Genomic DNA, 16123 nt, shown 5'->3' with positions numbered 1-16123 from the left:
CCTGTTGGACCAGCTCCTGCGCTCCTCTCAGGATTAAATCTCGAGTTGCCTCTTTCCTTGTGGGTTCCCGTACCAGCTGCTCCATGAAGCAATCATTTAAAGTATCAAGAAATTGTATCTCTGCATTTCGTCCTGAAGTGAAATGTTCCCAGTCAATATGGGGACAATTGAAATCCCCCACTATTATTGGGTTCTTAATTTTGATAGCCTCTCTAATTTCCCTTAGCATTTCATCATCACTATCACTGTCCTGGTCAGGTGGTCAATAATAGATCCCTAATGTTATATTTTTATTAGAGCATGAAATTTCTATCCATAGCGATTCTATGGAACATGTCGATTTGCTTAAGATTTTTACTTCATTTGAATCTGCATTTTCTTTCACATGTAGTGCCACTCCTAGCCCTGCACGACCTGTTCTGTCCTTCCGATATATTTTGTACCCCGGAATGATTTTGTCCCATTGATTGCTCTCAGTCCACCAGGTTTCTGTGATGCCTATTATATCAATATCCTCCTTTATCACAAGGCACTCTAGTTCATCCATCTTATTATTTAGACTTCTAGCATTTGTGTACAAGCACTTTAAAAACTTGTCCCTGTTTATTTGTCTGCCCTTATCTGATGTGCCAGATTCTTTATGTGACTGTTTATCATCTGATCCATCCCTTACATTATCCTTTTCCATCCTCTGTTCATGACTATAACCTGGAGATTCCCTATCATCAGACTCTCCCCTAAGAGAAGTCTGTGTCCGATCCACATGCTCCTCTACAGCAGTCGGCTTTCCCCTATCTCCTAGTTTAAAAACTGCTCTACAACCTTTTTAATGTTTAGTGCCAGCAGTCTGGTTCCACTTGGTTTAGGTGGAGCCCATCTCTCCTGTATAGGCTCCCCCGATCCCAAAAGTTTCCCCAGTTCCTAATGAACGTAAACCCCTCCTCTCTACACCATTGTCTCATCCACGCATTGAGACTCTGAAGTTCTGCCTGCCTACCTGGCCCTGCGCATGGAACTGGGAGCATTTCTGAGAATGCCACCCTAGAGGTCCTGGATTTCAGTCTCTTCCCTAGCAGCCTAAATTTGGCTTCCAGGACATCTCTCCTACCCTTCCCTATGTCATTGGTACCTACATGTACCACGACCACCGGCTCCTCCCCAGCACTACACGTAAGTCTGTCTAGATGCCTCGAGAGATCCGCAACCTTTGCATCAGGCAGGCAAGTCACCATACGGTTCTCCCGGTCATCATAAACCCAGCTATCTACGTTTCTAATGATCGAATCTCCCATTACTAACACCTGCCTTTTCCTAGCAACTGGAGTTCCCTCCCCCGGAGAGGTAACCTCAGTGCGAGAGGCAACCCCAGCACCATTTGGAAGGAGGGTCCCAACTATGGGAAGGTTTCCCTCTGCTCCCGTTGACTGCTCTGCTTCCCTGGGCCTTTCTTCCTCCTCAACAGCACAGAGGGTGTCTGAGCGAAGGTGGGACAATTCTACAGTGTCCCGGAAAGCCTCATCAACATACCTCTCTGCCTCCCTTAGCTCCTCCAGTTCCACCACCCTGGCTCCGAAGTCCATACGTGGTCTCTGAGGGCCAGCAGCTCCTTACACCGACTGCACACATACGCCACCCTCCAACAAGGCAGGTAATCATACATGGTACACTCAGCGCAATAAACTGGATAGTCCCCACTCTGCTGCTGGGCTTCTGCCTGCATTGTCTCCTAGTTAATGAAAGGGTGGTTTAAAGAAAGGGATTTTGGAATATGGTTTGGATTATAGGTTTTAAGGGGACTACAGGGGAACAGGTAGGACCGACAAGGGACCCCCTTTCCCTTCCCACTCCCCTTCCAAACTCCCTTGAAAAACTCCCTGTTAGCAGCCCCTGTTCACAAGCTCCCTGGTCGTTTGTGCGCGGCTTTATAAAGCCCTGGCCTGAGTTAATGCCCCGCCCACTGATTAAGGCTCAGCCAATTACCAGAGGCTTTGATCTTTCAAATCTTCCTTTGAAGCTCACGGCCTCCAAGTGCCAGCCACAGCACATGGTCCTTCAGACAACCAACCAACCAGACTGACAAACACAAGCTCAGCACACAGCAGGTAACCCCCAAACTCAAACACACACACACTGCAGACGCTGTATTTGCTCCTCCTTCACCTGGAGAACTCCCTGTTAGCAGCCCATGGTCGCAAGCTTCTTGATGAGCCAGTCGTCCAGGTGCGGAAACGCTTGCACCTGACATTTGCGGAGGAAGGCTGCCACGACCACTATACACTTAGTGAATACCCATGGGGCCGCCAAGGGGCCAAACGGGAGCACCCAGAACTGATAGTGCTGACTGCTGACCACAAAGCGAAGAAAACGTCTGTGGGCCGGGATAATGGATATATGGAAGTAAGTGTCTTTCAAGTCGAGGGCAGTGTACCAGGCCCCCAGATCCGGGGGAGGAATGATGAAGGCCAGAGAGATTATGCGAAACTTTACTTTCCTTTTGAATGTGGTGAAGTCTTGCAGATCCAGGATAGGCCGGAGCTCACCCTTGGAATGGTGTCCCTAGCCTCTGTTGAAATGGTGTCCCTAGCCTCTGTCTGTCAGAGGGTGGAGATGGTTGGCAGGAGAGAGATCACTTGATCATTACCTGTTAGGTTCACTCCCTCTGGGGCACCTGGCATTGGCCACTGTCAGTAGACAGGATACTGGGCTGAATGGACCTTTGGTCTGACCCAGTATGGCCATTCTTATCTTCTTATGGGGATGAGGAAATAGCGGGAGTAGAACCCCTTTGCCCCTGAACTCTGAGGAACATCCTCTATTGCCCCTAGAACGAGGAGCGATTGGGGGGAGGGATAGCTCAGTGGTTTGAGCACTGACCTGCTAAACCCAGGGCTGTGAGTTTAATCCTTGAGGGGGCCACTTATGGATCTGGGGCAAAAATCAGTACTTGGTCCTGCTAGTGAATGCAGGGGGCAGGACTCAATGACTTTTCAGTTCTGAGAGATAGTTATATCTCCATATATCAAATATATCACCTCCTGCAAAAGGAGTTGTTCGTGAGAAGGGTCCCTGAAGGGGGAAAGGGTGTGGGAGGGCAGTAGGGAACAGAATTGGATAGGATATCCCACCTCTACCATGCTCACAACCCAACAATCTGATGTGATCTGGGACCAAGCATGGTAGAAGCAGGACAGTTGATTCCCAAAGCGGGGGTAAGGATCCAAGTTCAATACTGATGCTCTGTCCTCGGGCACATCTTCAAAAGTTTGGCTTCAGGCCTGCGGGCTCTTTGGCCAAACCCTGGCCTTGGCCTGAGGAGGACTGTGGCTTGTGCCTCTTATTATTTCTGCCCTGTCTCCTGGACAAGTCTCACCTGGGAGGCCCAGAGTAGAAACGGGATGGAGCTGAGGCTTAAAAGGCTTTCTTTGGCGTGCAGGGGTGTGGATCCCCAAGGACTTCAAAGTTGCCTGTGAGTCCTTAAGGCTGTGCAGGCAAGAGTCTATATTTTGGGCAAACAGGTCTGCACAGTCAAAGGGGAGTATCCCCAACACCTGCAGCCATGCACTGCACCTCATTGTAATAGCAGTGGCCGTGGTCCGAGTCTGCCGTGTCTAACGCAGCCTGGAGAGAAGTTCTTGAGACCACCCTGCCCTCCTCAAGGAGTGCACTAAACTCCCTGCACAAGTCAGCCGGGAGCAACTCATGGAATTTTGCCAATGAGCTCCAAGAATTGAAAGCATAGCAGCTGAGTACCGCTGACTGGTTGGCACTTGAAACTGGAGCCTGCCGGTTGAGTAGACCTTTCAGCCAAAAAGGTCCAGCTTCTTAGCATCCCGTGACTTCTTATGTGGAACTAGGGACTGTGAGTGGTGCGACCTGGTAACACTAGCCTTATGAGCCGGGGAGCGGCACCGGTGCTCCTTTGAGGAGTCCTTTTTCAGTGCTGGGACGCTGCACGCCGATGATGCTGGTGCCATCTCTGGTGTTGCCTGGGGGTGGAGGGCCGACTCCATCAGGTGGAGTCCCGCTCTCTCTTAGTTCTGGGTCTAAAGCTCCTGCAAATTGGGCACTTGTCTGTCGGATGGCCTTCTCCTAAGCACTTGCCATGAGCAGCATGCGGATCACCTGTGAGCAAAGGTTTCGCACACCTCTCGCACGTCTTGAACCCCTGTGACCGAGGTATGCCCCGGTGCCTGGGGAAACTAGGGCGGGAGGAAAGCCCCCCAAAGTAAGCCCAACTAACTACAAAATACAATATAACAAGCTAATAACTATTTACAACTAAGAAAAGGGAACCACTAGGTAGGCATTTGTGAATGCAAGAGACTGAGCTGCTCCAATGACCGTCACTGGCGGTAAGAAGGAACTGAGCAGGAGCGGGGTCGGCAGGGACCTATATACACCAGCATGAAGGCACCACTCCAGGGGTCTCCACAGCCGACCCAACACGGCACGCGCACACCTATTGAAATGCAGATGAGCAATCACTCGAAGAAGAACTTGGGTGTTCATAACTCTGAGGTTTTACTGTAGTGCAAACCAAGTCATTAACCTTTTAAAATCAGATGGCAATTCCACCTGAGGACTTTCCAGTTACATCCATCACTTTTATAATATAATTCCAGAGCTTTTGATTGTTTTTGTAACACTAACTCCAAGTGCTCCAGGAATCTAGTAGCATCATGAAGCACAATTTCCCTGCTCCACATAGGATCATGTTTAAAATGTATAAAATGTAACACTAATGCTAACTAACTCTTGCAAGTTACACAGTGAAAGTAGAGCATTTTTAAGAAGACAAACTACACCGCGTTTATATTCTCTTTAGATACACTCAAGTTTTAGCTGAGCTACGGAAATCTAAAGGAAACAAGCTCAGCTTCTAAAACTTTGTACTTACAGGAATGAGAACTCCCACAGCAGATGCATGCCCGTTAAACTCATTTGTCGGTTTAAGCTTCTGTATGTGTGCGTGTATCTTTTTATTATAGAATCACAGAATCATAGACTTCAAGGTCAGAAGGGACCATTATGATTGTCTAGTCCGACCTCCTGCACAACGCAGGCCACAGAATCTCACTCACCCACTCCTGTAACAAAGCCCTAATCTATGTCTGAGTTATTGAAGTCCTCAAATCGTGGTTTAAAGACTTATACCCATGCATGTCTGTATTGTGTGTTCAGAGAGCCATTTATCCTCACAATTTGATACCCATCACTTGGGGAGCCAGGAGCTAAATTAAACAACTGTGACCTTGCCAACTTTTTTTTAACTCTTCTGTTTACTCTGCAGAATTCATTGTGGTTACAGCTGTTAGTACAGGCACAGCAGTCTCCATTGCACAGAGAGTGTCAGCATTAAAACAATGCAAAAGGTAGTCAGTCAACTCTCCGAGATGAGAATCCACTTCCCAGCATATATGACGTTTGCTGGTTTAAAGGAGCAGAGAGTTTGACATGTAGTTTGTAATTCAGACTGTGCTTCATACAACTGTGAGAAATTAAAGTGAGGCAAAGCAGTTGCCTCTAGTGGTTTTAGCTATTCTGCTGCACACAAAACTAGTAGTTTCTGACTTGATTGGTTTCCGAGAGGATGTGGTTTATGTTCCTGCTATTCAAATGTCTCAAAGCGAATAGCGGCCAACTCTGTTTCTGAGTCTATGTGTGAACCTGTGTTTATGTACAAGAGTTGTATGCAAGAATTCAGTCTTTTATACTAGGGCTGGGGCCCAGAGGTTACCTAACCAAGGGCTATTCTTTCAACTCTCTAGCAGACTGAAGAATGTACCAAATTTACAGCTGTCCTCATCTTTAATAAGAGATGAAGTCTGTGAACACTTTGGGTCCCTCATCCAATGTGACTAGGCTTTTCATATCAAGATGGAGGTATAGCTTCCATAAACTCCATGTCGGCATCCCCCCCGCCAAGTGCATAGCTGTGCATTTAACAAGATTTAATTTCATTTGCCATCATGTTGCCAATTCATCTGTCTTGGCTAGGTCTGTCTGAAGTTCCTCAGTCTTCTCTAGTCCTGACTAACTTTGTGTCATCTACAGCTTTTGCTACCTCATTACTCACCTCCCTTCCAAATCATTAATAAATATAGTAACAACACTAGACCCAGTATAGAACCTTGAGGAATCCCCACTGTAATCTTTTGCCATCATGAAAATTGACCATTTCATCCTACTTGTTGCTTTCTGTCTCCTAGCCAGTTTTTGATCCATGACAATACTTTGCCTCTCATCCATGACTACTTAGTTTCTTTAGTGGTAGCCATGTTAGTGTGTATCCGCAAAAAGAACGAGGAGTACTAGTGGCACCTTAGAAACGAACAAATTTATTTGGGCATAAGCTTTCGTGGGCTAAAATCCACTTCATCAGATGCATGGAATGGAAAATACAGTAAGAAGGTAGATATACGCGCACACACACACACACACACAGAACTTGAAAAGATGGATGTTGCCATACCCACTCTAACAAGACTAATCAATTAAGGTGGGCTATTATTAGCAGGAGAAAAAAAAAACTTTAGTGATAATCAGGATGGCCCATTTCAACCAGTTGACAAGAAGTGCAAGTAACAGTAGGGGGAAATTAGCATGGGGAAACAGTTTTCAGTTTGTATAATGACCCATCAACTCCCAGTCTTTATTCAAGCCTAATTTAATGGTGTCCCGTTTGCAAATTAATTCCAGTTCTGCAGTTTCTCGTTGGATTCTGTTTTTTAAGTTTTTTCATTGAAGAATTGTGACTTTTAGGGCTGTAATTGAGGTTGAAGTGTTCTCAGACTGATTTTTCAATGTTATAATTCTTGACATCTGATTTGTGTCCATTTATTCTTTTGCACAGAGACTGTCCAGTTTGGCCAATGTACATGGCAGAGGGGCATTGCTGGCACATGATGGCATATATCACATTGGTAGATGTGCAGTGAACAAGCCCCTGATGGTGTGGCTGATGTGATTAGGTCCTATGATGGTGTCCCTTGAATAGATATGTGGGCAGAGTTGGCAACGGGCTTTGTTGCAAGGATAGTTCCTGGGTTAGTGTTTTTGGTGTGTGGTTGCTGGTGAGTATTTGCTTCTGGTTGGGGAGACAGGCCAGTCCTTGCTTACAGACAGCACCCAAGAAGCAATCATATTGTTTCTCTAAACTTTGTCCCATTGTGTCAATTGATCAGTGTATAGGTGAATAGTTGAAGTCCTCCATTATTATCATTTTGTTAGATTTTGTTGCCTCTTTTGATCTCAGCACTGTCCATTTCTTTTTCTTAATCTGGAGGCTTGAATCTGTGGGATCCTTTAGCTAAAGCACTACCGCCCTACTTCTTGTTTTTCCTGTGTAATTCTTAGTTAGGTATTACAGTATTGTATTGATATTTTTTTCTTTTGGTCATTCTACCATGTTTCTGTAATGCCTATTATATCAAAATCCTTGTTCATTGAAAGGCATTCTAGTTCTTGTATTTTTGCTTTGAGTCTCATATTTTCACGTAGACATTTATAGTTTTTATTTTTGACCAGTTGGCTGTTTTATTTAACTCTTTAATCTGACACCCTGCTGATTTCACAGAAGTTTTCTGTGGTCTTTTCTTGTCCTTGTTCTGCACCTGTTGTATTTTGCACCCCACCCTTTACTGGATTCATTTATCATTGTATTACCCATGTCCTGAACAGATGTATCTGTATCACTGAAGTGCTCCTTAACTCCTGATGGCTTTCTCACGTCATTCCAGTGACGGGCACCAATATTCATTCCTGCTCAGAGGCAAAACTCTGAGCAGGAATGAATGAAAGTGAGCACAGAGCAGCATGGTAGGCAATACGGGTGGCTGTCTGCCCAGTAAATGGCTTTGACTGTGCTCGCATGGTGTTTGCTTTGAGTATCTTGGCCCAAGCAGGCGTGCACAAATCACATGATCTGCAGTGATTTAGGTCTCTGGAAATTGTCCCCATCCTGGTTTGTTTGTTGCAGTAAGACTCCTTGCAAAGTCAAAATGACCTGTAGATTGAGGCCTCGTTTCATGTGGGGAGGTGGAATTCCTACAATTATGGAAAACCCTCTTCCGTTCCTGTAGAAGGCATTGCCACTTCAGTACTACTGTGGCATAGCTGCGGCACTGTACCTGTACCACTAGAGGGCCCATAGTGTAGAGGTGGCCTGAAAGGGTTACAATAAAGGCTTCTTTTTTTCTCTCCAGGGCTGTGTATCTTCTTAGGGTGCAGGAGTGAGGTTAGAATCATGTTCTTCCTTTAATCTCCATTTAGTCATCAGTGCTCCCCCTCTTAACTCAATGGTGGTGCAGAGTTTATATGATCATAAGATATGCTGTCATACAACATCATTATAAGACAGTGGTTCCTAGTCATTTGTGGGCTACTGTACCAGTTTGACCAGACTAAGACATCAATTATACTGGTCAGTACCCGCCACTTTCCTTTCAGTTGTGAATCAGCTAACCCAGCACAGTGTTTGAGCTACGCCAAACTGCCATCTTGTGGTCTTGAGAGCAGCCCAGGTTCTGTGGGCTTAGAGCACAAATAACCGAATAAGAGGTGGGCAGCAGAGGTACTCTAGGGCCCAGCATGGGGGCCCATCAGAAAGGGCTTGGTCCTGCTCCCATTGAAGTCAGTTGCCACCCCTCCATTGCCTTAACTGAGAGAAGAACCGGGCCAGCAGGTAGTGAGGGGAAGTCACAAAACCCTGAGGGGTGAGGACTGATACGTGTAGCACTAGTGTGGGAACCACAGTGTCAAACAGTGAGAAGAGGCAATTAACTGAGGCTGTGTAGTCCAGTGTTCAGAGCTAAGACGCTAGGAGGAAGGTAGGCTGCGGCCAAACACTGACTTGGTAGGCTACCTAGTCACTCACCCTCCAGGTGCCTTTGCTACCCCGGTTGGGGAGATGGAGTAAAAACGCAGAAACCTCTTTGGTGATAATCAGCTGCCAGTTCAACAATTGTTGCCCTGTGCTTTCCTGGAGAAATAAATGGAAAACAATCCCCCAGATAAACAGTAACATCTCCTGGCTGTGCAGCATTCACAGATCCAGTGGGGGGCGATGCTGGGGTTGGTCTCTGAGCATGGGAAAGAGTGACTGCTGCTCTTGGGGCATGTAAAGGGTGGATTGTTTTCCCCACAGGCTGTATAATTATTTCTGAATTGTTTTTCTCTTTTTATTTCCCTAGTGCCATCTAGACTGTCACAGACATGCTCCCCGCCATCAGGCTGCCCGTCTCCTTCCATCCCAGCGGGTAAAGTCATCTCACCATCCCAGAAGCACAGCAAGAAGGCACTCAAACAGGTAAGTGGGATAGTCTGTGTGATCGAGTTCTGAGGGTACGTCTACACTACCCGCTGGATCGGTGAGTAGCGATCGATCTATCGGGGATTGATTTATCGTGTGTAGATAAATTGATCCCTGATCGCTCTCCCATTGACTGCTGAACTCCAGCTCGGCAAGAGGCGGAAGCAAAGTTGATGGGGGAGCAGCGGCTGTCGATCCCACGCCACAAGGACGCAAAGTAAGTGATTCTAAGTCCATCTAAGATATGCCGACTTCATCTACACTATTCTCGTAGCTGAAGTTGACCCCAGCCCCCTCCAATGTAGACCAGGCTTCAGAGTCTAACAGTGAAGTCACTTTACTAACTTTCGAAGGGGAACTCCAGTCTGCAAGGGCACAATTCAGGACCTTTCCTTCTATTTCACAGTAAGCAGTTTCAACGGGAGTGGCTCCTGCTGGAGGTTCTTCAAAATCCTGTGCCTTTGTCAGTCTTTATTATACTACAAAATAGCTGGTTGAAATTATTTTTAATTTGTGGGAGGCGGAGACATATTTACTTTACACTTAATCTGTTTTCATGATTGCCCTCAGCTTTCCACAGTCTGCTCCACAGGCCTTTTAGAGAAGCTCTGTATCAGTGGCGACTCTGGGGGTTTGTTGCATTTTGTTATTCTTCACATCCTAATTGTGTTGCATGCACAAATTCCCCCGCTTATTCTGTGCATATTTTCACCTACAAGAAATTCCATAGTTCCATAGGCAGACTGCGAAGAGCTACAAAAGGATCTCTCAAAACTGGGTGACTGGGCAACAAAATAGCAGATGAAATTTAATGTTGATAAATGAAAAGTAATGCACATTGGAAAGCATAATCCCAACTATACATATAAAATGGTGAGGTCTAACTTAGCTGTTACCACTCAAGAAAGAGATCTTGGAGTCATTGTGGGTAGTTCTCTGAAAACATCCACTCGATGTGCAGCGACAGTCAAAAAAACAAACAGAATGCTGGGAATAATTAAGAAAAGGATAGATAATAATAAAACAGAAAATATCATGTTGCCTCTATATAAATCCACGGTACTCCCACATCTTGAATACTGTGTGCAGATGTGGTCGCCCCATCTCAAAAAAGATATATTGGAATTGGAAAAGGGTGAGAAATGGCAACAAAAATGATTAGGGGTATTGAACGGCTGCCATATGAGGAGAGATTAATAAGACTGGGACTTCTCAGCTTGGAAAAGAAATGGCTAAGGGGAGGTATGATCGAGGTCTATAAAATCATGACTAGTGTGGAGGAAGTATATAAGGAAGTGTTGTTTACTACTACTAATAACACAAGAACTAGGAGTCACCAAATGAAATTAATAGTCAGCAGGTTTAAAACAAGCAAAAGGAAGTATTTCTTCACATAATGCACAGTCAACCTGTGGAATCCTTTGCCATAGGACGTTGTAAAGGCCAAGACCATAAAAGGGTTCAAAAAAGAACTAGATGAATTCATGGAGGATAGGCCCATCCATAGCTATTAGCCAGGGTGGGCAGGAATGGTGTCCCTAGCCTCTGTTTGCCAGAAGCTGGGAATGAGTGATGGGATGGATCACTTTATCATTACCTGTTCTGTTCATTCCCTCTGGGGCACGTGGCATTGGCCACTGTTGGAAGACAGGATACTGGGCTAGATGGACCTTTGGTCTGACCCGGTAGGACCATTCTTATGTTATAGTTCCTCTGAGTTTGTATAAGGGTGAGACACAATGTTGGTATTGGGCTCCTGCTGTGGCCAGGGCTGACCTTATGGGTGGGCAACATAGGCGACTGTCCAGGGCATCGTGGTCAATAGGCTGCAGAAGGACTGTGCCCACCGAGGAAGCAATAAAGGGGGTTGTAGGGCGGGAGCTAGCTGCTCACATGCATTCCCTCTCTGCCCTCCTGCCGACAGCGATACCTGCAGCACCACCGCCACTCCACCAGCTACCAGTCTGCTTGCTGTGCAGCTACTTGGGGAGCAGTACTTAAAGGGTGCCAAAGAAAGTTCACCTGGGCACCATCTTCCCTAAGGCCGACCCTGGCTATGGCATTATGTGTGAGAGTTCAGGTTACTTCCACTACTTGGGAATGACTTTGTCGTGCGTGTAGAGCAGCGGTTCCTAAAGTGTGGGTGAATACCCCGTTTTAATGGGGTTTCCAGGGCTCACTTTAGACTTGCAGGGGCCCAGGGCCGAAATCAGAGCCCCACCACCCAGGGCCGAAGCCCGAGTCCCACCACCCAGGGCCGAAGCCCGAGCTTCACTTCCGGGGACCAAAACCCAAGCCCTGGGGCTTGGGCTTTGGCCCCCTCCTGCCTGGTTTGGCAGGGCTTGGGCTTTGTCTTTGGACCCCCACCTGGGACAGTGGGGCTTGGGTGAGCTCAGGCTTCGGTTCCCCGTCCTGGGATCATGTCATAATTTTTGTTTTCAGAAGGGGGTTGTGGTGCAATGAAGTTTGAGTATTGCTGATGTAGAGTGTCTATCACTTGTGCCCCGTAAGGTGTTGCAGGTTTCTTCCAGACAAAGGACAATGCCTCCAGCCAGGTGTCATCAGAGTTGATTGCCAGTCATATGTCACATATCCATTAATTTGTATTGGAGGGTGCAGGAACAGTTAAATTTGCATTCTAGCAAACACCAGCAGGGAAGCAACCAGCATGGAACTTAATTTCACCACCAGACTCCATGTCTTCTTCCTCACAGCTTGAATGAACTTTACTTTGGGAGGTGTGTTCATCCCACACAAGCCCTGAAGGGGCCAATTAACCTTTATAAGCAGCAAAGAATCCTGTGGCACCTTATAGACGAACAGACATTTTGGAGCATGAGCTTTCGTGAGTGAATACCCACTTCGTCCCATGCATCCGATGAAGTGGGTATTCACCCACGAAAGCTCATGCTCCAAAACGGCTGTTAGTCTATAATGTGCCACAGGATTCTTTGCTGCTTTCACAGATCCAGACCTACATGGCTACCCCTCTGATACTTAACCTTTATAGTTGCATCTGAAAGGAGGCCAAGGGATTTATACGCCCTGGTTGCAGATGAAGCCCAGCTAGGCTAAGGAATATAAAGAGAAGACCTTTATAATAGCAGAGGGCTACAGAGAGAGAGTCTACAGCCACTCTTTTGGCACAGAAGTGGGAAGGGGAAAACTTTGGAGGAGAATGAGCTTTGGGGTCCTTGCCGTGGAAGAATTGTCAATCCCAAAGGAGTTCTGGAGAAAGAAACCCTGGGAAGGCAGGATAGGAAGAATCCCAGGAAAACAGCAACAAGTACACCTTGGTGGCTGGTTACAGATCCCTGGGTTGGAACCCTGTGTAAAGAAAGGGCCTGGATTCCCATACCAGCACTGGCAAATAGCAAAGGACTGTTGGAGGCGCTGTCCGGAGAGGTGGTCCAACAAGACTTTGATACCCCGGAAGGGAGGGACTATATAATGAACTGGAGGAGTGAGTTGCAAAGAGAGAGCACTGTAGCGACGGAGTGATCATTGGCAGGGTACGCCATATGGGAAGGAAGCTGCTATGCAACAACTGGCCAGGAGGAGGCACTCATGTGGTGAGTGGAGCCCGTCAAGGGATAACCTTCAGAAGAATCCATTTCAAAAATTCACTGGACTATAAAAGACAGAACAAGGAACCCCAAGTTATCTTTCACCTACAAAAACAAAGGAACCAAGTACTTTGGACTGTGTGGGTGATCATGACTAAGGGGTGGTTAGCCATCTTGCTGGAAGAAAGTGGTAAGAATCTTACTTTGAACCAAGACTGTAGTTTTGTTCAGTCTTAGTCACTAGAAAACATATTTTTACTTGTTTGTTTGTAATCCTTTATAACTTTATTCCTACTTGTTTATTACAATCCTATCTCCTTTTGTTAATAAACCTGTTTTACTTTTAATCTAAACCAAACTGTGCTATTTTTGAATCAAAGTGATTGTTCACTCCAGTTAAAGTGATAAGTTGTGCATTTTGGCTCTGTAGAGGAGCAAACAAACCTGATTCCTCCAGTGCTACCCTACAGTCCTTGGGAGTGTGCACCTCTGCAGTCTTCAGCTGCAGCAGTGTCATCCGCAGTGCATGTTTGGCCTGCCTTTCTCTCCTCTGAGGCAACAGGACTACCCTAGAAAAGGGGATAGCCCTCACAAGGGCTTGGGGGTCAGCCACTCCAGCCACCCTCCCCCAGAGTCCTCCAAGCAACCATTTTCACTTGGTCCAGAGCACTGTTCCAGCTGTTGCTCCTCTGTCCTCATCTCCCCCTTCTGGGACAGGCTGGCCTGCTTTCACAGGCTTGGAGATCGATCACTACCAACAGCTGGGTCCTAAACATCGGCAGATTGGATTATGCCATCCAATTCCTCTCCACTCCTCCTTCCCATCCTCCCTCACCATCCCTCTTCAGGAACCCCTCTCATGAGATACTGCTCCTTGAGCAGGTCTGCTCTCCGCTGGCTTTGGGAGGGGTGGAGGAGTTTCTGCTGGAACAGCAGGATCTCAGCTTCTATTCCTGATACTTTCTGGTACCCAAATCCAAGGAAGGCATCCAACCCATCCTCGACCTTCTTGGCCTCAACAAATATATCACATATATGAAGTTCCAAATGGTGACTGTCAGCTATTCTCCCTGCGTTGTCTCAGAATGACTGGTTTGCTGCACTGGACCTTCAGAACGCCTACTTTCATATGTGATTCTGCCAAGCCACAGAAAGTTCCTTCAATCCATCATGGCGGAATGCCACTTGCAGTGCACAGTGCTTCCATTCGGCCACTTTTCTGCCCTCGTTTCCTCCCCCCCCCCCGCAAGTTTTTAACAAATGTGTGATCATTGTTATGGCATATCTCACAAATAAGGGAATTCAAATTTTCCCATATCTGGATGACTGGTTACTGAAAGGCAGATCGAGAGAGGAAGTTCTTGCTCACATTGGCACCACAGTGTGCTTGCTCAACTGTCTGGGTCTCATTCTAAACACCAAGAAATCAACCTTGGCTCTTGCTCAAAAAATCAAGTTCATTGGGGCCATATTAGATTCCATGATGTCCAAAGGATTTCTGGTGACCAACCATTTCCAGACAGTTCTCCACCTTTGCCTTTATCTACTGGGTCAGCCTTCCATGACAGTTTGGACATATCTGAGGCTCTTCAGCCACATGTCTGCTTGCATATAGGTGGTCCAGTTTGCAACATTGTGCCTTACTCCCTTCAAATGTGGCTCAGGATGGTTTACCATCCTACTCTTCACTCTCTAGACAGACGTGTTAATTTTCCTCCACTGGTCCTGGACTCCTGGCTGTAGTGGATGTGTCCAAAGGCGTTCCCTTTGTCTAGACCTCACCACCCAAGTTGATTGTACTAACGCCTCCTTGATAAGTTAGAGGGCACACTGATCAGAGCAGGAGGCCTCACTCCATATAAACGTGCTGGAACTTCAGGCCATTTCTAATGCACGTCACGCTTTTTGGGACAATATTAGAGTGTCAGTAGTTCACGTACCTACTGACAGTATCACCATGATGTAGTATGTGTACAAACAAGGGGGAACACGCTCCAGGTTGCTCTGCCTAGAGGCGATCAAGCTGTGGCAGTTCTGCATCAAGGAAAACATTACTCCAAAAGCCATTTGTTTACTCAGGGTTCAGAATCATCTTGCAGACCATCTCAGCCGGTATTTTCCTGAGTTGCAAGTGGTCTCTAAAGTCAAGCATCCCCCAGGTCATCTTCATAGTTTGGGGCATCCCAGTGATGAACCTGTTTTCTTCAAGGGACAACAGAAAATTTTGTCTGTCTGGCTCTCAAGGTGGCATCAGTCCAGGCTCCCTGTCCAGAGCTTTCCACCTCAGATGGCAGTCAGCTCTCCTCTGTGTCTTTCCACTGATCCCAGTCATTCTTCAGGTTATCCTCAGGCTCAGGGCGAATCAGGTGAGTTTCATTCTCTTTGCCCTGGCCAAGACAGTGCTGGTTCTCCGACCTTCTTGTACTGTCTGTTCAACCTCCCATACTGCTTCCTCCCCATCCCAACTCCATCAGAACCAAGGCCTCATCTCGTGTCCTGCACTCAGCTCCCAGCATCTCACGTAGTGGCTGCTGCATGGCTGAATGAGGAAGAGCAGTGTTTGTCCAATAAGTCCTCCTTAACAGTAGAAAGCCCTCCACCAGGATGGCCTGTTGAGTGAAATGGAAGCCATTTTTGGTGTGATCATTAGCTGTGGAATCCAGTCAATGTTGGCCTCTATCCAGGACATTTTGGACTAACTGCTGCACCTTCAGTCATCGGGGCTTGCATTTAGTTCACTGAAACTGAATCTGGCTGTGATATCAGCATTTAACCTCCTCCCTCCCTCATTCAGGGAAAATCAATCTTCTCCAGTATCATAGTAGCAAGATTCAAATCTACATCCTCTGGTCAGTTCCTCTGTGGGACCTTAACTCAGTCCTAGCAGCCTTAATGGGACCTACAGTTGAGCCCCTTGCATCTTATCCCTTTCCGCTTTTGTGTCAGAAAACTGCATTCCTGGTAGCGATAACATCCACAGGGAGAGTGTGTGAGTTGCAGGCTCTTACGGCAGAGCCTCCTTATACACAATTCTCCAAAGACAAAGTGACCTTATGACCTCATCCAAAATTTTTGTCTAAAGTGGGTTGTCAGTATTCTTTCTTAAGTCACATTCCTCTCCAGGGGAGCAGTGTCTCCATACCTTAGATGTCAAGTGATGTCTAGCATCTTATCTGGACAGGACTAAACCATTTTGAGCTTTGCCTTATTTGTCATATGCAGGTTGCATGAAGGTTTAAGCAGTCTC

General features: G+C 46.7%; 1 protein-coding gene across 9 annotated transcripts in view; it reads left to right on the top strand.

Moving 5' to 3' along the window:
- ASXL2 (ASXL transcriptional regulator 2) overlaps nucleotides 1-16123 on the top strand; it is a 237837-nt gene that overhangs the window by 181292 nt on the left and 40422 nt on the right. For 8 of the 9 annotated variants that reach the window (XM_030555054.1, XM_030555056.1, XM_030555057.1 and 5 more), the window contains one exon: nucleotides 9192-9307. In XM_030555054.1, coding sequence (XP_030410914.1) covers nucleotides 9192-9307 — 116 coding nt within the window. Of the gene's footprint in view, nucleotides 1-2350; nucleotides 2398-9191; nucleotides 9308-16123 lie in introns of those variants that run through there. The other variant, XM_030555060.1, reaches the window with a different exon arrangement.

The sequence above is a fragment of the Gopherus evgoodei genome, chromosome 3, assembly GCF_007399415.2.
Source record: "Gopherus evgoodei ecotype Sinaloan lineage chromosome 3, rGopEvg1_v1.p, whole genome shotgun sequence".
NCBI classification, from domain to species: domain Eukaryota; kingdom Metazoa; phylum Chordata; order Testudines; family Testudinidae; genus Gopherus; species Gopherus evgoodei.
Note: the sequence above shows the minus strand (reverse complement) of the source record. Positions and strands in the feature narration are given on the sequence as shown.